This window comes from Scophthalmus maximus, chromosome 17 (genome assembly GCF_022379125.1).
Source record: "Scophthalmus maximus strain ysfricsl-2021 chromosome 17, ASM2237912v1, whole genome shotgun sequence".
Classification (NCBI taxonomy): Eukaryota; Metazoa; Chordata; class Actinopteri; order Pleuronectiformes; family Scophthalmidae; genus Scophthalmus; species Scophthalmus maximus.
In genome coordinates this window covers 9065154-9088793 of record NC_061531.1, presented here as the reverse complement: position 1 = coordinate 9088793, position 23640 = coordinate 9065154, and the positions used below count along the sequence as shown (strand labels likewise).

The 23640-nt window shown below is 41.0% G+C and overlaps 3 protein-coding genes across 6 annotated transcripts; all 3 read left to right on the top strand.

Moving 5' to 3' along the window:
- The first annotated feature begins 62 nt into the window (after positions 1 to 62).
- Positions 63 to 4784, top strand: hirip3 (HIRA interacting protein 3). 2 transcript variants are annotated; one of them, XM_035616384.2, is made up of 8 exons: positions 63 to 198; positions 1156 to 1229; positions 1336 to 1486; positions 2060 to 2431; positions 2514 to 2686; positions 3258 to 3405; positions 3891 to 3989; positions 4497 to 4783. In XM_035616384.2, the coding sequence occupies exons 2-8, from the start codon at positions 1191 to 1193 to the stop codon at positions 4682 to 4684; spliced, it is 1170 nt and encodes a 389-aa protein (XP_035472277.2). In that variant the 5' UTR covers positions 63 to 198; positions 1156 to 1190; the 3' UTR covers positions 4685 to 4783. The 2 variants fall into 2 exon arrangements, with proteins under 2 accessions (XP_035472277.2, XP_035472276.2); XM_035616383.2 differs by having other exon boundaries at positions 68 to 198; positions 1109 to 1229; positions 4497 to 4784.
- Positions 4785 to 5059: 275 nt separating this feature from the next.
- antkmt (adenine nucleotide translocase lysine methyltransferase) lies at positions 5060 to 8840 on the top strand. 2 transcript variants are annotated; one of them, XM_035615031.2, is made up of 6 exons: positions 5060 to 5120; positions 5641 to 5804; positions 5931 to 6035; positions 6119 to 6259; positions 7165 to 7215; positions 7735 to 8840. In XM_035615031.2, exons 2-6 carry the CDS (start codon positions 5643 to 5645, stop codon positions 7969 to 7971), a joined length of 696 nt encoding a protein of 231 aa, XP_035470924.2. In that variant the 5' UTR covers positions 5060 to 5120; positions 5641 to 5642; the 3' UTR covers positions 7972 to 8840. The 2 variants fall into 2 exon arrangements, with proteins under 2 accessions (XP_035470924.2, XP_035470926.2); XM_035615033.2 differs by lacking the exon at positions 5060 to 5120 and adding an exon at positions 5285 to 5294.
- A 393-nt stretch (positions 8841 to 9233) lies between these two features.
- xpo6 (exportin 6) lies at positions 9234 to 23623 on the top strand. 2 transcript variants are annotated; one of them, XM_035615028.2, is made up of 24 exons: positions 9234 to 10037; positions 11769 to 11859; positions 13439 to 13551; positions 13996 to 14193; positions 15015 to 15174; positions 15498 to 15575; positions 15696 to 16227; positions 16494 to 16620; positions 16722 to 16831; positions 17080 to 17188; positions 17324 to 17416; positions 17980 to 18049; positions 18188 to 18347; positions 18454 to 18546; positions 19043 to 19187; positions 19498 to 19647; positions 19902 to 20091; positions 20209 to 20364; positions 20635 to 20749; positions 20887 to 21058; positions 21238 to 21399; positions 21646 to 21744; positions 22151 to 22381; positions 22987 to 23623. In XM_035615028.2, exons 1-24 carry the CDS (start codon positions 10035 to 10037, stop codon positions 23086 to 23088), a joined length of 3459 nt encoding a protein of 1152 aa, XP_035470921.1. In that variant the 5' UTR covers positions 9234 to 10034; the 3' UTR covers positions 23089 to 23623. The 2 variants fall into 2 exon arrangements, with proteins under 2 accessions (XP_035470921.1, XP_035470922.1); XM_035615029.2 differs by lacking the exons at positions 9234 to 10037; positions 11769 to 11859; positions 13439 to 13551 and adding an exon at positions 13603 to 13618.
- The last annotated feature ends 17 nt before the right edge of the window (positions 23624 to 23640 follow it).

Below are 23640 nucleotides of genomic sequence, written 5' to 3'. Positions count from 1 at the left end.
GGTGCACATTTTGTTTGTAGTGTGAAAGGACGTGGCGCTGCATTGACGTCACTTCCGGATACGTCAGTTGTGGCGGGGCCGCCAAAAGAGAAACAACCGCAGCAGAGAAACGATGGTTTCCCAGAGAGTGGCAGCAGCTGCGGCAGCGAACATCCGCAGGTTCGTGTGCGGTCAACTCCGCCATGAGCCCGACCTGAGGTACAGTTGGAGCTTTTTAAAGACTTTAAAGACATGTTTTTTTTATTGGAGGCAGGTGCTTGTTTGTACAGAATAGAGAATAACCAAACAGGCCTGTGCGCTGTGATTGTGTATGTTGGCAGTTCCCTGTCACAAACTTTGGGCTACGTGCGCGTTTAACACATTCCGTGGTGTGTGTGTCTGTGTGTCTGTGTGTGTGTGTGTGTGCGCGCGCGAACAAGCCCAGGTGAAAGTGAGGCGTTAGTGCAGGACAGGTGACAGCTGCCGGCCAGGTGGTCTGTACCATCATGTGTAAGGTCTTTGACGACCCCTGCTGGGGAGAAGGGGTATCTTTCACTGGGACAGAAACTAGTTGCTAACAAGTTAAAACTAACTGACATCTCGTAATGTGTCAGCCTCTACATACATCATTTTAATGAATATCATCTTTAGAAATAAAAATTCTAACTTGATTAGTATTCATCCACTTTTCTTCTTCTTCTTCTTTGTTTGTGGCACCTAGCATTTAAGGTGCACTACTGCCACCGACCATGCCTCAGCTCAAAAAGAAAACCCAACTACATTCTCATCTCAAAACCTCAAACAAAGATCTCTCCCTCCTCAGTGCTGAATAAATGACCAACATTCAAAACTTCCACCCCACATTTCTTCAATTCTTTATTTGCTCTATTAGTTGTGAACTACTGACAGCGACAAATAACTTGCTTTGCATTTTCGTCCACCCCCTACTCACTCTCTGGAGTGTTTCCCTATTGTTGTCAGTCCTCCCACCATCTTTCAGTATATGACAAATACGTTTTTATTGGTCTCCATTTAAAACTACAAAGGTTCTAGTTAATTTTTGTCTGTTACTGTCATTTTCCTCTTCCCTTGCACACCTTGATGTAATCTGTCTAATGTCCTATTTCAGCACACTGACCTTAGGAATTTTAAAAAAGCGATATTTGGCTCTGGTAGGACAAGAATCATTAAGTCCTGAGGCCAGAAGTTACATGAAACTGGTGGTTGAAGAGGAACTGATGAAAATGCAGGTATCTGAATTCTTATCATACAGCTTATATATGTTTAAGTGTTTCAAGATTTTTGTAGGAGGATTATTTTATCTATCGATTTCTTTCTTTTTCTTTTTCCTACTAGGACAGTGATGAAAATGGAGACGAGCTGGAGACCAAGAAGCCACAAAACAAAAGGAAGAGAGAAAAGGAAAATAACGAGGTGAGAAGTGGGAGAGAAGATGAAGATGAATCCAGGGCAAAGAAATCCCGTCGTCAGTCAAGCTCCTCTTCAGGTTGGTTATGTGTTATTTTCTTGAGATATTTTTAGAAGCCTGTAATTTTAATCCTCTATGGCATGTTTTACCCTGCAGTCGTCCAGTGTTCCAATATTCTCGAGCATCAATAACAGGAAGGACATGTGCAGTTGACAATTCTAGTATATGTTGGTAACTCCTGCTTTTCAAAATTAAGCAGCCAGCTGGTCGCAACTTATTATTTTTCATTGTGTTCTTATTTTCACCGAGGATCCACAGATACAAACACATGATAATGCCCATTACTATGGAATATATCCCACTGAGTACGTAGACCATATAAATCGAATCTTTTTTCAGCCCCTGGTCAACTGCTTTCTATTGTTTATATTAACCTAATCTGGTACAATGTATGTGGGGTTTTTTTAACAATATTTGTAGTAATTTTCCATAGGCACAGTCCAGGCAGATCAGCTGTTGCACTTTTCACCAAAAAGTTTTTGTTTGGCACATCACCCACTGAAGGCATTTGTCATTTAATTTTTTTTAATACATTTTTTTCCAGTGAGTTTTGTTGAAATGCTCTGTCTTCTCTTGTGTGATTACTGACAGAATCTGAGGATGAAGAGTGCTGCAAAAAAGGAAGTGAGGAGAGTGTCGAGGAAGACCCAACAAAACCTGGATCTGGATCTGAGGAAGCAGAGCAAGAGGTGAAAAAATCCCAGCGAAAAACAAATGGAAAACTTAAACAGAGAAAGGACCGTGAAGACTCAACAGATGAGGAAGTGAATGAGTCAGAAAAGAAAGGGAATGAGAGTAACTGTGGTGACAGTCCGAGAGAAATGGGTGAAAGGAAAGGAGATGCTACAAAGAATGGCGAGACAAGTCCAGGAAAGAAAACACCAGAGAGTGATGGAGAGAGTGAAACTGAAGCAGATAAATACAAAATCAATGGTAATGAGTCCTCAGACAACAATGAAAAAGGTGAACTTTACACTTCCATATCCACAAATTTTCATTGATTTTACTGTCTGTTTTTCATTCAACTGTCTGTTTTGTTCTGTAGAAGAAAAGGTCCCAGTGGAAAAGAAGAACAACGACGCAGACTCGGATTCATCATCGCTCCCGTCTTTGGACGACGACAAGGATAGTGGGGCAGAAAATAATCAAGATGGTGATAACAAGAAGAAAACTTTGAAAAAAGAGGAAAACAACAAAAAAGAAAGAAGTGGTCAAAAGGTGAGTTGATGGGTAAGGAAGATCAAGATTTGTAGCTGTAGAGTTTTTTTTAAAGTTTTCAACATTTTTTTATAAAAAATGAAATATGCATATTAAGGCAAATCACTCACTGTTATGGATGCTATGGAATTTCTTTTGGCTTTTTTTCACAAACTAACAGCTGTGAAAGATGTGAGAGGATGTAACAGACATAGAAGAGGTGATTTGATGTGAAAAATTACTTGATTTTGCTTTGCTGTTCTTGTAGTGGCTTCTAGTCAACAACAGTATTTCAAGTGATGTGTGATTTTTATTATGATTATTTTCCTAATGTCAGTACCTGTAATGAAATTAAGATGCAGATGCAAAAAACATTTCCCACCGATATGGATTTACAGTCTCTTACAAATTGGAAAGGAGTAATGCTCCTTTGTGCCTCATGTGGAGTCGAGACACAAAGTGCAAGATGAACAGCAGGAAAGCTGAAACTAAGTGTGGAAAACGGATCACCAAAAACTTTTTTATATTGGATCATGATGGAGTAGAGATGTTGAATAAAGTCTTGTCCTCTCAATCTGTCTGACCCCTGCAGGATGACAACAAAGCAGTTGTAAGGCTCAAGCGCTACATTGCTCTCTGTGGTGTGAAGCGGAATTACAAGAAGCTCCTGGATGGCTGCCGTTCTGTTCGCTCCATGGTGGCTGTTCTGAAGAAGGAACTTGAAGATCTTGGTGTCCATGGTTATTGAAAATCCATAATTTTTTTAACAGTATACAAATTGATGCCATTGCTAGTTTTTGGAGATAGGTTTATTAGTTTTGTAATAGTAATAAGTAACAGTAATAACTGTAAGTATCTTGACAACATATTTTCACATTTTTTATAAATTGTTAAAAATGAGGGGAGCATTTGGGATTTTATGGGAAATATTCCCAATGTTTTGACATCATCTGTGGTTTCACCAGAAGGCCACACACACACACATCATGCAAAACATTTTTCCACATTTGTTGAAATACTATGCAGTGAGATTTGATTTAGAGGAGACGACCTTAGAATGAACACCTTCAGTCGACTGTAAATTTGTATATACAGTATGTCAATATGACGTGTCTTTTGAAAATAGCATAAAAGTAGAACATTTAGACTTTCTTTACAACCGACTCACTATGACTAATTTAAGGACACTTGCTTCCTTATCAAGTGTGTATATGTTTTCACACAGGTAATCCATCTATAAAGAAGTGCAAAAGTGTCAAAGTGAAGAGAGAGGAAGATCAGGAGCTAGCTGAACTTGATGTCAGCAACATCATTGCCACACAAGGTAACTGTTTCTCTGTTTTTTAGTTTTTACCACCCATTACTATGTCATTATTATTATTATTATTATTATTAAGTAGCAAAGCAGAGTTTCTTAAAATATGTCCTGCCAGGCAAGCATTTGTGAAAATCACAATTGTTCATTTGTTGTTCATTATGCATATTTACTTCAGTTTCTACAAGAAGGACAAGTTGATTTACACATTACTCAATGTACACATTTACTGAATAATCAAAGTCAATTTGATGTTAGTGGATCTTAAGATAATTACCATTAGGAAATGGGCTTTACAGTTAAGACTTTGTGTCATTATATTGTACTTAAATCACACATGCTGCATACACTACATACTGTAATCTAATAGCACTTTAGTTGTAGTTGATGATAAGTAGATGCACAAGACAGTAAAAGCAATGTTATCGTTAGCGGTGTCTATAAGTTTTGAAGTGACTGAATCGCTAGTATTGGTTTTTTTTGGTTGAGCACAACTAATATGGATACTTCTCTCAGGTCGTCCTAAACGCAGAGGAGCCTTAGCACGGCAGGAACATGACGACCCTCCGTCCTCTACATACAAGCGCACTCTGAACTCCGGCTCTGATAGTGATCAGGAAAACGAGGTACGCAAAGGGCACAGACGAGCAACGGACTGGGCCAACCTGCAGGGGATCATCAGTGATGATGCAGACAGTGACTGACGGGGTCACTTCCTGTTCCCCTCCCTCCGGAATAGTCTACAGACCTTTTGGGGGGGGGGGGGGGGTTAATAAAAAGTACAGTGGTGTTATGATTATTATAGTTTTCTTGTACATACATTTTGTATTTCAAATAAAATATCTTTCAAATTATTTTGTGATGATTTGTTTTTTATTTTTATTTAATTTTTTATTTACACAGAAATGTAATCTGTATAAAAACGGGCAAGGACATGCAAGAAATTAATAACATGGACCAGACAACATGGTAATAAACGTATGCCCCTAAAAATGGCAGGAAGTGATTGGTAGAATGATCCCTATTTCATCTTCTCGGCGTCACATTAACGGAACTAATGTCAGTAAGCTCTCGGATATACGGAATAATCGTCAGACGGACTGGTCCCACGGGCTAATGTGTCCGCCCTCACTCCTGCAGGTTATTAACTCTTCTTTGATACATGACAGCGTTGGTACGTGTGCGCGGCAGAACTACGTTCGGCCCAAACGATTTTTGAATGAACTAATGAGTCCGTATTTGTGTTCTCGCATGTCAGACATCGTAGCTTGATATAAATAGGAACTGTGTGCGTGTGACCCGCAGAGCCCGTCGGTAATAAACTATAATAACAACACACAGTACACCTCAGACTACAGCTAGATCATAACTCCATTTTTAACATAAAGTTGAGTCAAAACCTCTCTGATAGTGTCAACCAGCTCAGATTATTTCCATCCTTGCAAATGTAAAAAGTGTATCATCTGTGTGTCATTGCATTCAGTTGTATACGTGTGCCTTATAAAGTGACCAATGAGTCTTTATAAGCTCCTTGTGTGGAGAGAGACCATCGATGTGTGGTATTTCAAGGCCCAACATGTACTACTACTATGTTTCTGCTGGCATACAATATAACTAAATAATTCTAAATAATTACATTTCCACTACACATTTCATGCAGGAATGGATGGTGACACACCAGAAGAGTTCTTGGCCGAACTGAAGACCAGGCACCTGGGAGCATGGGGTGTTGCTCAGATAGCTGCTGGCACTGGGCTCGCTGTATATGCTATGTGGGCGGGAATCCTCCAGCCAGGTTTCCGAAAAGTACCTCTGAGGCTACAGGTAATGTCTACATCTTCACAAGACTTTGAATAATTACTATATTTTAACTATGATTGCTCCAATAGTACTAGTACGTTTTGAGAAACATTGTTCCTTTTATCAGAGGCTCTTCAAAAATTCTTCCAGGTCCCCTACATTCCAGCCAGCAAGGCAGCGGTACAGCATGTCATGACATTGTTGCGAGGTCGTAAGGGAGGCCTCGTGGATTTGGGATCTGGTGATGGTCGCATTGTGAGTACAATTATGATATGTGGGATTGTTTCTCTTGAATTAGTGAACCATGGTTTTTTGACTTTTTATTTTTAAACCTTAAGGTCTTGGAAGCCAATCAGCAGGGTTTCACTCCTACTGTTGGTTATGAGCTCAACCCTTGGCTTGTTCGCCTCGCCAGCTTTCATGCATGGAGAGCAGGCCAGCAAGGAAAAGTGTCCTATCGACGGGAAGATCTCTGGAAGGTTTGACATTTGTCACTTGTTTTGATATGTTTGCAAGTTACATCAGCCATTGTTGTATACTAAGTAGCGATGATGTGAAGATGTATTGAAGAGAAGTCCGCCGACACCGTCTTGATTGTATATAAAGGTTTATTACAAAAAGACCAGCATCGATTCAAGCCCTGCAGAGCTTGGAGAGTGTCCGGCCAAAATGACAACCCTCCCGACTCTTCTTGGGGGTTACCTTTATAAGCCCATCGTTGGCTTGAGTAGGAACATCTGGTTGACTCAAGATATGCTATGTGAGTCGTAAAACTTAGAGGGGTCAAAAGGTGAGGTGAGGGGTCATAAGGAGACCCTTATCTTGGCATTCCAAAGAAAGAGATGTAAACACATATTCCCCTCTCATTCCATATATGGACAAAAAGACACTACACCATCATTAAATGACAATATTTCACAGTACTAGTGTTGGTGGTCTTGACAACAATACATTATTGCAACAACAGGATAGTTTGAATGTCCTCACTCCTAGAAGACAAAGATATCAAGAATGAACACAGTCAGTGTCCCTCCATCTAAATTGCTGAAAGCAGGTTTTCTTACTAGTTAAGACTTACATGAATTGTCCAACTATCTCTCTGAATGATACACATAACTTTAAGCTAGTTTTTCTGGTTTACTTCATCCTGTTGTGTGCCTATGCAGGCATAGGCTCCCTTCAGCAGGAGCTTTAATTTTCATTAATTTAAAATATTCAGGGAGTAAAATCATTCAGTGACCACGGATTTCAAGAATGTTACAGAAATACAGAAACATTTTGTTTTCCTTTAATGTGATCATTCATTGTGTTTATGTTATGTGAAGCCGAATTTATAATAAAGTTGTTGTTTTATGTTTACATCCTGCACTGTCTCTCATCACAGGTCGACTTGAGAGAGTGCAAGAATGTAACAGTGTTTTTGGCGCCTAGCGTGGTGAGTTACACAATGAATCACAAAAAAAGTTGTTCAGCAAAGCCTACAGCAAAGAAAAATAATTTACACTAAGAAAGAAAAATTGAAAGCGAGCTCATTGAAAGCCAGGGGATTTTGAGGTGTGGCAGTTCACCTGCAGACATTAAAGAAACTCTTGAAACAGGAAACTCTAATTCCAAGTTTTACCATTGCAGCCGTTTCATTATCATTTGAATCACATCACATTGATGGTGATAACAATGTAAAAATGAATAATAATACTTAACTCTCTAAATGTTCTTCAACTCAGAGAATTTGTATTAATGAAATACTGTTTAGGCCAGGTGGCTGAAAGTTGTTAAAAGGAACTTGGGTTCCATGGCTTTACGTCAGTGTTTAGTTTGTAGATACCAGGAAAAAAAAAATCTTGGATGAATATGTTTGTACATGGTTGAGGTGTCATTGCATTCAGAAAAAAAAGTTTCAGTGAACTACTGTTAAAACTATTGCATTCATTTTTTTATGCTCTTTTGTCCGTAGCTTTCCTTATTGCAGGAGAAGTTGGAGGCTGAACTTCCTGATGATGCCTTAGTTGTAGCTGGACGTTTTCCCTTCCCTGACTGGAAACCCTGCAGGATTGAGGGCCAGGGTGTGGACAGAGCCTGGGCCTATAGCATGCAAGCACAAAGACAGCACACCTTAAGGGAAAAGGACACACTCACAATCGTGGATAGCGACCTTGACAATGAAGTAACCAAGGAGAAACTATCCACTTGAGGCTACATGGACATACCTAATCTTTTACCCCCCTATAATGAGATATTTATAAGGTGTAAATATACTTTACTGGATAAGGACAATTTACTTAACTGTGCTGTCTCAATACAAAAACACTAAATACCTTTTCATTACATCGGCAACAGGATGTTTCTGAAAAACTGTTTAACGGTATACACTCTTTTCTTTTCACTCCACTTAGGCAATGAAATAAATAATAAACATGTAGGGTTTTTGCCGAATGCTCTCTTCTATAGTGTTGATGGATTATCAACAATGACTGAATCATTTCTAAACCAGAAAACCCTGAGCAAGGGTCTCTGTTGACATTAAAAGAAAACCACACCTTTGCCTGTAGACTATTGGGGGATAACCTGCTGAGGGGGAACGAGCTTGTAATCTGCAGTTTTTGCTGTGTTAACCATATGCCACCATATACTTAGTATTTCTTAGGCCTAAATGTAATTAGACAACTTCCGAGGAAAGATTGGATTTGATGAAGCATCTTGATTTGTACAGGTCTCCTACCTTTACAAAACAATCTGCTCCATGTTAATTGCTTTGTGGGTGGTGGTGAGGAATATAGCCCTTCAGGCTCTTCATTGCTCTGTAAGTGTGATTGTTTTTTTCTATCTCACAGACTGTAACCCCATGTGTAACCCTTGGACCCAAGGGGTTCATAGTCTATAGTACATCCTGGGACAGTATGACATAGTAACATCTGTGTATGTCTTGGGTACATGCATTCGTTTCGCCTTGTAAATGATTGTCCAGTAGCAGTTTGTTTTTAGCTTTGATTATCTTGAATGTTTATATTCGTATCTAGCTATAATAATGGCAGCTGGATAAAAGAAACTGAAACAACACAATAACTTATTTGAAGTCATTTCTCAATTCTGGAAATTACACAGTCTCTGATGTGGCTCAGGTGAATAATGGCCTAATTAAAACAAGCAGTACAAAGTACAAGAGTGAAAACCCATTCATCATCATTCTTGTCTTCTATTTATGTGACATAAGCCAGACATATTTCAGTTTTTGTGTCCCTGTGTGTGCATGCTCCATTATAAAGTAAAGATATAATTTGAGCATTTTGCATTTGCTTATATGGCGAAGAATATATTTTAAACGACGATGTATCTTTCAAGAATATTTTTTATTTGTTTTTTGTAATTTGAAAGTATAGCCGGAGGTCGTGCTTTTTTTTTTTTATCACGACTGACTTGACACAAGCTGATTGGGTTGGTTGATTTCTACAGCTAAAGCGGAAGTTGCGGAGGCTAAACCTGTAACCACCAGCAAGCTAGCTGTAATCTTGAGCCGCCCTAAACGTTGAAAGGGGAAATAACAGCAGCAGGCGCGCATATTATTTTATATCTACTGTTATTGCAAATTTTTTTCAGATATACGACTTAGATGTGCACCGTCACCCGCTTTTACAATCGCAAACGGTCAAGGCAAGTAGTCGTGGTCGACAGTCCTGGAAGCATGTCTACGTTTGACAGCATGCTAACGAACACTCCGCCCGCATCGTTCTAGGGGAGCTAACGAGTTAGCCATCCGCTGCAACGTTAGCGGCGGACTGGCCTCGAGACGCTCGACACCGACAGCTAATTAACGGCGCACATTTCTCCGGCGTCGGAGCCAGTGTCGGACGTGCCGCGAAAAACAGTCGGTCCGCTTTTAACTCGATGCGGACGGGGACCAGACGACAATGTAGTCAGACCCGCCGACTCGAGGTCGCTGATCCAGAGTTGAGCCTGTGTGCTCGCTAAGCGAATACGCGTTTATGTGCGCGCGAGATCAAATTAACTCGGCTTTTTTTCTATCGTCGTTACTGCAAGAGGAGTCGGCGACGCCAGCCTTTGCTAGCTAGTCGCGCGGGTGCGAGAAGTATCGACCTAAAGCGGCCGAGCAGACCATGACGGACCCCCTCTGCAGCTACGTTAGCCAGCAACACCGCAGCTAACGTTAGCCACAGAACTGGCTCGTCAGGTGGCTAATGTCGGCTCACTGCTCCGATTAAGCCGAGACTCAAACCGAAGAAAGCCCCTGAGCTAAACATGGTGAGTGGACTTCAACGCCTATTTGTGTTATTCCCCTCGTTATTCTCGTTGTTGTTCTTCCCTTTTACTATTTGCTACCAGCTAACGCGGTGCAAGAGCCGTTGACTTGGAACAGGAAGCCCCTGTGTGGGCTGTTCACAATGCACCTTTAATTCCTTTACGTGTAGCTGACAGCGTGCACAACTGTCACACGTTCGTTATGTGACACAACGGTGTTGTGTGAGAGGCGCTTCACGGGACAGCTCTTTGAGACATTTCACGCAACAAGACGCCCATCTTGCAAAACCGAATATTTGCCCTCAGTAGTGTGGAGCCTCGGCAAGTTGTGGCTCATTTGAGGAATTCAGACCCGCCTGCCACAGGAGCTGCTCTTCTAAGTGTCAATTTGCTCTCTCTCTCTCTCTCTCTCCCCGTCTCTGTCTCTCTCTCTCTCTCTCTCTCTCTCTCTCTCTGTCTCTCTCTCTCTCTCTCTCTGTCTCTCTCTCTCTCTCTCTCTCTCCCTCTCCCCGTCTCTCTCTGTCTCTCTCTCTCTCCCCGTCTCTCTCTGTCTCTCTGCCTCTCTCTCCCTCTCTCCCTCTCTCTGTCTCTCTCTCTCTCTCTCTGTCTCTCTGCCTCTCTCTCCCTCTCTCCCTCTCTCTGTCTCTCTCTCTCTCTCTCCCCGTCTCTGTCTCTCTCTCTCTCTCTCCCCGTCTCTCTCTGTCTCTCTGCCTCTCTCTCCCTCTCTCCCTCTCTCTGTCTCTCTCTCTCTCTCTCTGTCTCTCTGCCTCTCTCTCTCTCTCTCCCCGTCTCTGTCTCTCTCTCTCTCTCTCTCTGTCTCTCTCTCTCTCTCTCTCTGTCTCTCTCTGTCTCTCTGCCTCTCTCTCCCTCTCTTTGTCTCTCTCTCTCTCTCCGTCTCTGTCTCTCTCTCTCTCTCTCTCTCTCTCCCCCTCTCTCTCTCTCTCTCTCTCTCTCCCCCTCTCTCTGTCTCCCTCTCTCTCTCTCTCTCTCTCTCTCTCTCTCTGTCTCTCCCCCTCTCTCTCTCTCTCTCTCTCTCTCTCTCTCTCTCTCTCTGTCTCTGTCAGGCAGAGCCCAACTTCCTCCCATGTAGAACACTTGATACAGTTAATTGCTGTCCTTACAACTAGATTTAGATTGACCAAGATGGAAGTTCTAATGCAACCCCAAGTACCCAAGTACTGTACGATATGAGCAAGCCAGGCTTCACCTGTGAACTGTATTTCCATGTCACCGTGCCAAAACGTGCCGCAGCAGTGATACGTGTGCACCGATCCAACTATAGCTACGTTCAGACATGGACATCTGAAGATAAGTTTCCACCTCACCAAGGTGATTTGTTGACCAAACATACACCTCCAAGTGCCAACTTAAATAAGGTCTTCTCTTTTAATCAGTCTACATGTTGAAGGTCTCTGCACGTACACGCGTGTTAACGAATTAGAAGAACTTTGATGGCATCGTAATCTTCCCTGGGAGAATAAGTTTCTTTCTTTCTTCCTTGTGACTGGTCTGCACTTAAGCATCTGATGTGCGTTTGTACTGCAAGACATGCACACTGCTAAACCCTTATCAGTCAAATGGACAAATATTGGTCAAAGTGTGATTTCTGCTCATGCTAATGTGTAGATGGCTATGAGGAAAATGGAGCAATCACTAGCTTTTTGACAATGTGCATGGCGCGAACCAGTTTGGTTGTACTCTTTATGTTTAACTTTGCCTTTCATTATCTACTAGGCCTCAGAGGAGTCATCGCTGCGTGCACTGGAGAGCCTTATGACGGAGTTCTTTCACAGCTGCACGACCAATGAGCGAAAGAGGGAGATAGGTAAGTTTGGCCTGGTAAAAACTGCCTCTTGCCATTAGAAGTGAGGGAATGGTTCATAAGTATTTTCAGGTTTCTGCTTCGACCAAGCTGGTTTTGGAGAAAATTTAAATTAAGACTGACAAAACTGGTCTGACAACCTTTTCCCCCCAACCCTTTTGTGGATCTCACCTTTTTGTTTGGTAAAAAGAATTATACCTGATGTCTTCATCTAATTTTGAGATATCATTTTTTTTTCCCAAATGGTTCATGTTCCCCATATCCGTCCTAAAGTCGTAATAGTTGGCTCATTATCTACATCAGCAAATCTGGATTCCCAAATACAGCGTCATATTGCCTGCACGTCTGTGTCCAGCACTTCTCCTCTTGTTGCTGAAATTAAGGATAACAAACATGTTCAGTAAAACTTTAAGATAAAAAAAACTTATTGAGTTGTATTCTGGCATTTAAATTTGAATTTTAAATTTGAATTTGAATTTAGTTAATTCAAATTCAATATATAATATCAATATATAATAATATATAATCAATATATAATAATAATTTGGCTTCAAATTTTGCTCTGGCTTCTTTAAGTTTGTATTCAACATAATACTGTACCTTATCAACTCAATGAAATACTGAAAGAAATGTATACATGACACAAAAGGGCTGTATTTTGGAAGGAAAAAATGTGATGAAATGAAAAAAAGGACACTAATTGGCACTCATTTTGCATCCACATTTTTGTAAACTGTGTATCTGTCTTCGAGGACAACCCCCTGTTTGTTTCGGGGATATCCAAAGTTACCCCTTGCTACTGATTTTAATTTATTTTTTGTTGGTGGAGATTAGTGATATCAGTCCATTTTCTCTCTGACATTTCCCCTGCGACATACGTGTGTCGTGCAGGTCAGACGCTGTGTTCGGTTTGTTGTCGTGCTGTTGAATTAAGCATGCCACTTTGCTGATTGAAACTTTTCAGCAGCAGAATTGTTTTGCGTGGCCCCCCCCGCCTCGGTACTATCTTGTCTCTGATCTGCAGACAGTTCCTCTGAGCTGGCTTGGTTTTTGCTCTGTTTTGCACCTTTTGGCTGTGAGAGCTTGTATAGACGAGTGTGTGCCTTGATGAACTGGTGGACAGGTTAACTGTAGCTTCTCAAACCTCTCAAAGATGAAGAGGAGAGATGGGAGGCACCTGAGCTCATATTCAAGTTTCAAAGCAAAGGTTCTCACAACAAGTTTTTCATTTTTACTAAAATAAATTTACAGAAATGTCTTAATTCACTTTTCACTTTGACATAATGGGCCACTGAGTGCTGATTAGTGAGGGACAAAAAGAAGTGAACAATTTTAGCATGGGACTGCAACATAACAAAATGTGAAAAGGGTTAAGGGGTTTGAATACTTTCTGAATGCACTGTTGGACCGTTTGTCACTGGGGTGTTTTAATGTGACCTGAAATCATTTGGTTTCTAAAAGTGTTTTTTGTGTCACTACATTTCCTGTTTTGTGACGCATTACTCTCAGTCTGTCTGCAAGTGAAGTACTTCATTGTCATATACCTCAGCCTGTGATCATGCCTACTTCCTTTATTCTGCAGAAGAGCTGCTGAATAACTTTGCGCAGCAGACTGGAGCGTGGCGGCACTGCTTGTTCTTCCTTTCAAATACTCGGAATGAGTATGTCATGATGTACAGCCTCACAGTATTTGAAGTAAGTCCTGTCGGTGGGAGATTCACATGGAAACAAAATGCTTAATAGGCACTGAACAGATGACAAGGTAAAAAAAAATATGTTCCTCATTTCTTAAATTCTGCAAATGAGTGAACGAAATGTCAAAACATTTTGTGTGGGACCATCCTGTTAACCCGAATTACTTGATTCCAGCTTCTTTAAAGCATATCAAAAGTATGCATGCTTAAATTTAGGTGTTTTAGTTGAAGAATTATGTTTGTAGTGAAAGGTGTGTTGGTAAAAATGTCTTTTGGGTCCTGTTTTATTAAAACGTGTCAAGATAAAGGAATTCATTTCTGATCACAGAAATTATTGAGAACTTTTACAAAATATTTTCCTCTATACAGTCTTCAGCCTAAAGATCTGTGTCTATAGAAATCTCTACAGCTTTGACAGTTCATTTTTTCCCCCTTTCTCCCTCAGAACCTGGTGAACAAAATGTGGATCGGCATTGCCTCACAAGACAAGATGGAGATTCGCAGCTGTCTGCCCAAACTCCTGCTTGCGCAGCACAAATCGGTGCCCTATTTCATCCGTAACAAACTCTGCAAAGTCATTGTGGACATTGGTCGCCAGGACTGGCCAATGTTCTACCATGATTTCTTCACAAACACCCTTCAGGTCAGCCCTGCTAATGTGCTTTATGCAGTCAAAATGTATTGTGCAACTTTTAGCCATCATCAGGAGCTGGACGCTGGTTGATGCATTTACACACGTTTTACTGAGAAAAACTTGGCTTCTGTTATAGTGAGCATGTAACAAAGAACATGTGCTTATTTGATGATGTGAATTTGCACTCAAAACGTCCCTCTCTGTTTATTTTAATAGTGCTTGGTGGACATGTTGAACTATTGCTCCAGTGGTGTTTGCAGACATTGAATGATGACAGAAAAAAAATAATCTGTTTTCTTCCATAACATAACAAGAAAAGTCAACAGTCTGTATTGGAGGTCATAAAATAACATCAACCCTCATTTGCATAGCCCCAATTCACAATGTCCACATGGATATGGATCAATGTGAATGTCCATGCTTCACAAAAGAGTGTTTGGAAATGTATTTCTTGGTCTAAGCTGTTTACACACTTTGCACTTAGGATCCCCTGTTACTGTACAGTACCAGATTATGAGCACAGAAATAATAGATAAAGGAAACTGCACAGTTTCACATAGGCAAACCCAACTGAGATTATAAGCCACATACAATAGATCCTGATGCATCTTGTCTCAAGACCCCCCATTGTGCTATTGCATACATGTGTATCAATCGTTACAGATGTTGGCAGAGGTGGCCTTTGTTTAAGGAGAGATGTAGCATAGAGTATGCTACAATTAAATTCTCTATTTGTATCTCTGCGTAAAACAGTTTGGAAACAGTTTTTTGAAGGAGCATAATTTAGCAATCTTTGTCTTCATTGTGTGGCAATCTGTTGTGAACTGCAGTTGATCCAGTCCCCAGCTCTGGCGCAGTTGGGTTTGGTGATGTTAAAAACCACATCAGAGGAACTTGCATGTCCCCGAGAAGATCTGAGCGTCGCCAGGAAGGACGAGCTGCGTAAACTGCTGCTGGACCAGGTACCAACTGTACTTGGACTGTTGACGGGTGAGAACAACCTTTTAATCTTTTGTGCGACATAATGTCCTTTTTGCTCTTATTGCTTAATCCACAATCCGGTCTGGTTATGGTGCAGAAGTGGTAACTCATAAATGCTCACGCGTGTATTTAAAGTGACTGCTGCAGTCGGCAGGGCTCGACATGGACCTTTTCAGGCACTTGTTCTGTCTTGCAATAACACAGTTGGCATACTTAACGACCCTGCTCAACTACCCACACCCAAAATTAAAGTCATGGTGCCACTCAGGACAAATTTATTGGTAAAAACTCCTCAGTAAATATGATTAACTCTGTCACTTCTTCTTTTATAGGTATCCTGGAGACCTACTGGGACAAGCACAGTGTCATAGCTTCCACCCCGCCTCCCTCACCCACCTCAGGGGAAAGTAGTGAGTAAATCATCCTCAAGTTACTTTAAACTCCAAAGACTTGTAGTTGCTTGCTTTGACATTAAGTAAAGCAAGCTTCATGCTTTAACCAGACCATTTTGTGTTTCTTCACTCCATCAGTGGAATTGCTGGGCAGTTTGTTTCAGGGCAGCCAGTACTCAAAGCTGCTATGCCAGCCGATGGCCGCATTGGACAGTGACAGTCAACAGCTCTGTTGTCTTGTTTTGGAGTGTCTGGCCCACCTGTTCAGCTGGATCCCCCTGTCCACAAGCATCACACCGACCCTGCTGGCATCCATTTTTCATTTTGCACGTTTCGGTTGTGATCTTCATACAAAGGCCAAGACAGGATCCTTCATCTCCTCCAACTCCTCCTCTTCTAATGGGCAACTCAACCCTGGGACGATGGCGCCAACATCAAACGGAGGAGGGCAAAACGGACAACAGTGTGAGGGCAGCAAGGTGGACCGTGCCCGGCTCGGTGTACTCGCCATGACCTGTGTGAATGAACTTGTGTCAAAGAACTGTGTGCCACTGGATTTTGAGGAGTACCTGCTGCGTATGTTCCAGCAGACTTTCTTCCTCCTGCAGAGGCTGACACGAGAGAATAATGCTCACACGGTCAAGAACCGCCTACAGGAGCTTGATGAGAGGTATGGTCCACAATCCACTGAAGTTTGTGAATGTATAGGTTCTATACAGACTACAAGTTCACACGACCATATCACTTTCAAGTTTCAATGTGCTTCTTCTAACATCTAACAAAAAACTACTGACAACATTTTGTATGGTGAGATGCAGACACTCATCTGTGACATCCCATACCTTTGGATGTATAACCAAATTATGTTAGTATAGACTATATGAAGTGTGGATCTTAATGTTTTGTGTTGTTCATGTTTTCTGTTTCATCTTGCAGTTACTTGGAGAAGTTCACAGATTTCCTGCGCCTGTTTGTCAGTGTTCACTTGAGGCGGATTGAGTCCAGTCCTCAGTTTCCCATTGTAGAGTTTCTTTCCCTTTTTTTCAAATACACCTTCAACCAGGTAATGATAATATCATCTGTCATTTGGTTGTGCAGTACACCACAGGGTGCTGATTCTTACACGTTTCGTGCAAACTTGCCTCAATTAAATTTTTTTTTCAGCCAACCCACGAAGGGTACTTTGCCTGCCTGGATATTTGGAGTGTGTTTTTGGATTTTCTAACAACCAAAATCAAAAGCAGACTAGCGGACAGAGACAGTGTCCTGAATAGGTAAGTGGCTCTGAAAACCAATTTATCCTCGGATTAATAATCTTATATTAATGCAAATGTATACAATATAGATAATTAAGTGTACAGGATGTCTGATCTATTGTCATTCATTATGTATGATATATATGTATGATATACATATATATATATATATAAAAATATAAAGATATATATTTATATGTATAAAATGTCTTATATTTTTCAAATTGAAATGAAATGAAATATATATTTTTGTCATGGTTGTACAGGTACAAAGATGCCCTCGTTCTTTTGTTAAGGGAAGTTCTGAATCGCATACAGTTCAGATACAATCAGGCCCAGTTGGAAGAGCTGGATGATGAAACTCTGGATGATGATGTAAGAAAATATTTTACATACAGTATTTTATCATTATTATTATTATTAGCAGGTTATTAGACTAGTCCTTATTAGGAAGGTGTTTATAGCTTTTAACTCAAAGTCTGATTATTCTCCTTCATTTGGTAACTATAGAAACAGACCGAGTGGCAAAAGTACCTGCGTCAGAGTTTGGAGGTGGTTGCCAAGGTGATGGAGCTGCTCCCATCACATGCATTTACTACTTTGGTAAGAGACCGTTGTTGTTGTCACCTTGACATATTATAAAGATTTAGGCACCCGTACTCATTCCAATCCAAATTCCATTGTTTTGTTTCGACATTTACTCCAGATATTTTCCATACAGCTTTCCAAAACATGAAAATAGCAATACTGAATCCTGAATCATGCCTGGCATGTTTTAAGGTTGTTCATCAGCTCAAACATAGTCATGGTCAAGTGTTAAACCGCATGTCAGAAATAAATATGCCACCACAATAACAATAGGTGTTGCTTCATTCTACGTTACCAGTTAACCTTATTAGTGAAGCAAACACAAATCTGTAAAACTGCTGTTATGTTCACAAGTCATGTGAACATAACACTTCATGTGTGAAATGATGAATCATGAGTTTTTCTTTTGTCTTTATAGAAGACTGTCTTCCATGTCAGTGATGTTTTTATACACTAACAATTAAAATAGAATATTCTAGAGAAACTGAATTATGTTTTTATTATTGCATGTTAAGAGATGTATGCCTACATACCCGGTCTGTGGTTGCTTCCTCCTTATTCCTCTTTCGTTTCTCAAGTTTCCAGTGCTTCAAGAAAATCTGGACGTATATCTGGGTTTGCAGCAGTTTATTGTCACCACTGGCACAAGTACGTAACCTTTACCTTTTATTTGAAAAATATATTTTTTTCACATTCACCTCCGGTCTTTAGGTTTTGGTACAGTCCCATCAAATGATGCGTAAGGTGCGAAATAGATTAAAACGTTTGAACACTGTCATCTTACAGGTCGGAGGCTCAATATCAGTGCGGAGAACGACTGCCGCCGACTTCACTGTTCTCTCAGGGACCTCAGTTCCCTCCTTCAAGCTGTCGGACGCTTGGCTGAGCATTTTATCGGGGAAGTTTTTGCTGCACGTTTCAATGACGCCCTGGCAGTGGTGGAGAGGTCCGTGCTCTAATAGCCATACACACAATATCATTGTGCCTACAACATGGGACTAAATGTGTGTGCAAAATATCATAATAAACCCTTTTTCTTTGTCTCTCTCAAGGTTGGTTGAAGTGACTTGTTACGGCTCTCAGACCAGCCTTTACGACCTGGAGACCGCTGTGCCTTCTGTCCTCAAGCCAGACCTCACAGACGTGTGAGTATCACATGTTTAAAAGTAGAAATTCAATGCATCTCTTTACATGGGAGTCATTGGTTTCAAATGAAAAGACTATACGGTTCAGTTATTATGTTCAGTGTCGCAGAGGGGAATGGTGTGTGTTTGTGTGAACAGACGTGATGTGTGTGTGTGAATTTAGACACTTAACAGCCGTATTTCACAGCATGAATGAAAGCCACTGAAAAGCTACTGTGACTATTTGCACAGTGTTGGTGAAATAGCTTCCTTATGTTGATTTTTGTCAGAGCAGGTGCACATTTTGCATAATGAAGTTACAGACTGATTTTTTTCTGGGAGTGACTAGATTAAAACGAGGAGCATTCTGAATCCCATTAAAATGAAATGAATGCTTCCATGAATATGTTAAAACGGTTTTATAAATTCAAATTTAATCCAAACTGAAATGTGCTTTATAAAGAGGAAGTGTGCATGTCACACTGTTTTGACTGTGTGTAATGTTTTGTTGTTGCAGACATGCACAGGCCCTCGCTGCTTTGCAAGCCTACTCTCATTGGCTCGCACAGTTCTACAGTGAAGTCCACAGTCAAAACCAGAGCCAGTTCATCAACCTCATCACATCTACAATCGATGCCAGCAGCCCACTCATCACTGCTAAGGTAGCATTTCTCTCTCTGCGTCTCTCTCTTTCTCGCTCTGATTACACAAATGAAAACTAGTTCTGCCGTGAATTTCAAGTAAAATGTGAATAATTACAGGCATTTACTGTATAAACTGTCACAATCATTTCTGGTTAGTGTCTTTTTCAGTCGCTGCCAAAATGTTCCTAGCTTAGTTAATTCTAGAATGACATAAATTGTTATGATAACAAAAGATGCATGTCAAAGCAGACAGTATTCAAATCACAGGCCGGAGAGTGTTGTTACCAAATCTTTGTCTTTTAGACTTAAATTCTGCTTTTATCTCTAGGTACCGGAAAAGTTGCTGCTGTCATCGTGCCATCTGATGGTTTCCATCACATCTACTGTGCGACCTGTGTTCTTGGTCACTTTGCCAGCTGTTCAGAACATCTTCAACCTCATAACTACAGAGCACCGGACACGCAGACTTCCCCAAGAGGTAAACGTTTGTTGCTTTTCTTTAGCATCTGTCCTATGACTCAGTTTTTCAATAAGTAAAATAATTGTTGTGAAGTAGATGTAATTTCATAGTTAATGACATGTAGATTTCTCTTTTTTTATATTTGGTCCACAATCTTTTTAACACTACACAAGCCGGCAACTGAAAAAAAGTGCCTTTAGATAAGAATCTCATTGGTTGAAGGTCTTGAAATGTTCTCAATCCTTACTGTCTGTATGTTTCTGCTTATAAAGGCTCACATGTTGGTGTGTAGGGCCTTATCCAACATGCTACTGCTCCCATGGCCGAATCTACCAGAGAGTGAGCAGCAGTGGCAAACACGATCCAGCAACCATGTCAGTCTGCTGGCAGCCCTCACGCGAGAATATCGTATTTTAAGAGGGACAGTGAACATTACTCCACGGCAACCTGCTCTTGACCACAGTCAGTTTCGATGTTCATCTTTTCTTTTTGTTTTCTGTTTTGTTGCTCCTGCTCTTGATTATTGAGATGCCTTGTCATTCTTCGACAATTGTGTTTTCTCACCATCCTTCACTCAAGTGAAAGCAGTGATACAGCAGACCCTGCCAGTGCTCCGAGACATGGTGGACAGCATTTCTGGGGAATCCACGAAATCACGGCAGATCTGTTACCAGAGTCTTCAAGAGTCTGTCCAAGTGTCCCTCAGCCTTTTCCCAGTGTTTATTCAGCAACCAGGTCAGTGTCTCACCTGAAGTCGGGCTGCCCATTTTAGCACTGAAATAAACATTTGATCAAGGTGAATATCCATCAAATAGCATTTCTGCACTGATGCCTATCACAGTGAGCACTGTATTGGGCAGAGATGTTTCTCTGCGGTTCTCAATATTCCATAGCAGTTGTTACGAAACAAAATTGGTAGAAAATTAATTCTGGGGACCTCAACAACTATGACACTAAGGTTCATCTGACTGGCCAGCTTTGTTTTTTGTCAATTCTCTTTCCCAGATGTGACAGATGAGATGCTGGCCTTCTTCTTGACGCTGTTTCAGGCGTTGCGAGTCCAGATGGGTGTTGCATTCACTGAACAGATCATCCATACTTTCCTCAGCATGTTCACCAGGTAAAAGAACAATTCCCCTCAATTAGTTCTTGTCTCGACGGGTAAAGGTTTAAATGGCTTGGGCCAATCACTGGAAATGCTGCTATCGCCCTTTACCACTAATGAATATTATATGTCCTTACTCTGTGTACTTACAGGGAACAGCTGGCAGCCAGTATTTTGCAAGAAGGCAGTGCAGGGTGTCGAGTGGTACAGAAGTTCCTGAAAATCCTGCAGGTGGTGGTGCAAGAGCCTGGTCAAGCTTTCAAGCCCTTCCTACCCAGCATCCTCTCTCTGTGCATGGAGCAGGTTTACCCGGTGTTGGCAGAGGTCTGTTAACATTCATTGAATGTTAGGTCACTTCTCCTGACACAAACCTGATAGTATTACAAAAACAAACTAGACACCAGTCACAAATGTGTTTATTTGAATATTTTGACAATGGAAATTGTAATGTACTTGATGATATGATTTGTGATGGTATTCATTGGAACTCCTCTCTTTGACAGCGGTCTTCCCCTGACGTCAAGGCAGAGATGTTTGAGTTGCTATACCAAATACTTCACCAAAATTGGAGGTACTTTTTTAAAACGTCAGTCTTAACAAGTGTCCAAAGAGGAGCTGCTGAAGATACAATGGAAAATGAAGCCCAGTTCACAGCTGCCATGCAGGTCAGTGCCCACAGTTTTTATCATATAGACTTTAGACCGAAGAATCTAGGCTGTTCTCTGAGTTTCAACAACTATTTGATATAATATACAGTAGCTTTGTAATGTGAGGCATACAGAACATGAAATAAAATTGAAATGGGTTCTCAAAACCTCAATTGATGGAATTCGCTATTTGTATCACAGCTAAGTCGCTTTAAATCTCGTTCCTCTTCATTTCTTGACCTGTGTTGAAAATATCTTTTCCAGGCTCTTGGACAGTCTTTCCTGCAGCCTGACATCCACATCTTCAAGCAGAATCTCTCCTATCTGGAGTCGCTCAACAGCAAGCACAAGTTGTATCACAGAGTAAGCAGAGCTCCTATATCAGCGTCTTTGTTTTTACGTGTAGTGTGTCATGGTGCGGCGATGTACAGCACTTTTAAACTTGGACAGGCAATGACGGTAGCTGTGGCTGCAGTTTTTTAGCTCCTAGATGAGAGATGTCAGTTTCTTTTTCTTTTGGCCTTTGCAGACGTTTTTGATGAATACAATCTAATGAGTAATCAGGAGAACAGAAAAAACACAGTGATATACAGTATACCCCCTTTACTCTTGTCGCTATCTGTCTGACAGAAATTAAAACTCTTGCGTAATATGAATCTGATGAAAAATAAGTCCATTCGTCCACATATGGTTTGATGCGAGCTGCAGTGAGTCTTTATAATCCATGTACAGACCCCATTGTCATTCTTGTGTTTCCATTGTGTCTCAGAAGCTTTTCCGGACCTCGATGCTCTTCCACTTCATCAACGTGCTGCTGCAGGTCCTTCTCCACAAAAGCCACGACCTTCTTCAGGAGGAAATCACCCTCGCTATTTACAACTTGGCCTCTGTGGACTTTGATGCCTTCTACTCGGCCTTCATGCCAGAGTTCCTCAACAACTGCCAGGGTGTAGACAGCGGCCAGCGATCTGTTCTTGCACGCAACTTCAAGCTTGAACAGGTAGGAATGAGATTTTGGAAGATATTCTCTACCTAACTGTTAACCCTAAACTTAACCCTATATTGCCTTAGAAGGAGACAAAATTAACCAACTGTCACATGCATGATTCGCAAGAAAGCTTTGTTTTCTCCGCAAGAGGGGATTTGTGGAACACCGCTGGTTTCTCTTCTAAGATGTGATTCAATATTATTAATTTTTACGTATTTGAACCTATTATTAAATAATTTACACCTCTTAGAACATAGTGTTCCAATTTATGAAGAAGTAAAGAATTATCAAATGCTTCACATGAATCAATAAATACACATACAGTGTGCTGTGTCTTATCTACTGCTGCAACTATATTTCCTGAAAATTCCCTGTTGTAAAGATGTCGATCGATTAGTCCTAATCCCATATAGATGTCACTCAATAAATCACATTTTTCAATTAAGTCAACAAGTCAAATAATTTTTCAAGTATTTTAGAAAACTGAGGTACGTTTAGCATCGTTACATTTCTATTTGCCAGTTGTGTCGACTGTTGTTTTTGTCTCTTCTTCACTCCCAACACTTCATGTCTCCTCTGGAAATTGACATTGTTCAACCTTTCTCTTCTCTCTGCAGGACCTGCCCTCGTTCACTCAGAGCGTCCAGCGGCTGGTGAATGACCTCCGCTACTACAGACTGTGTAACAGTAGCCTGCCCACTGGCACCATCAAGCTCTAGCACAATGACTGAACCACTCCACACATCAACTATGATCTTCAAAGACTGCCTGTGCTGACCACTTTGCCCCAACACTCCCCTTTCCAACTCGGCATCACTGCACCTATTCCGAGCGATTGGATGGAACAACATGCGTTTCATGGTTGAGTAACTGGAGGTTGAGGATGCTGCTGAAGTTTGTCTTTGATTTCTACTGTAGAAGGTTGGTGTATTATTATTTTTAAAAAGCAGTGCCCTCCTTATGTATTGCCAATGATAACTTGGCAAGAAAATGTAAACCCGGTCTGCAGTTCGCCCAGACCTGGAGCAGTCTGAGCCAGGCCTTGTTTCCCATGCCTCTGCAACAAAGCCGGGCTGGGACTGAGCACTTTCAACTCATTTTGAGTTTTTAAAATGTCTGCTTTTAATAATTTTGCCTTCAAATTTTTGTTTTCATCTCCAAAGGAGACGGACTCTCAACTTAAGGTCTTTCATATCATTCCATTCTGAAAAAGAGAAAACCTGCTTGATTAAATAAAGTGCTTTTTTAGTAAAACTCAGGAGTTAGTTAAT

Excerpts from the sequence above, each read along its gene's own strand:
- xpo6 (XM_035615028.2), top strand. Across the intron at positions 20,092-20,208 it reads GCAACCTGCTCTTGACCACA|TGAAAGCAGTGATACAGCAG; the intron begins GTCAGTTTCGAT and ends CCTTCACTCAAG. Across the intron at positions 20,750-20,886 it reads TTCCTCAGCATGTTCACCAG|GGAACAGCTGGCAGCCAGTA; the intron begins GTAAAAGAACAA and ends GTGTACTTACAG.
- hirip3 (XM_035616383.2), top strand. The coding sequence starts at position 113 with ATGGTTTCCCAGAGAGTGGCAGCAGCTGCGGCAGCGAACATCCGCAGG. Across the intron at positions 1,230-1,335 it reads AGGAACTGATGAAAATGCAG|GACAGTGATGAAAATGGAGA; the intron begins GTATCTGAATTC and ends TTTTCCTACTAG. Across the intron at positions 2,687-3,257 it reads AAGAAAGAAGTGGTCAAAAG|GATGACAACAAAGCAGTTGT; the intron begins GTGAGTTGATGG and ends TGACCCCTGCAG.
- antkmt (XM_035615031.2), top strand. The coding sequence starts at position 5,643 with ATGGATGGTGACACACCAGAAGAGTTCTTGGCCGAACTGAAGACCAGG. Across the intron at positions 5,805-5,930 it reads AAGTACCTCTGAGGCTACAG|GTCCCCTACATTCCAGCCAG; the intron begins GTAATGTCTACA and ends AAATTCTTCCAG. Across the intron at positions 6,036-6,118 it reads GATCTGGTGATGGTCGCATT|GTCTTGGAAGCCAATCAGCA; the intron begins GTGAGTACAATT and ends TTAAACCTTAAG.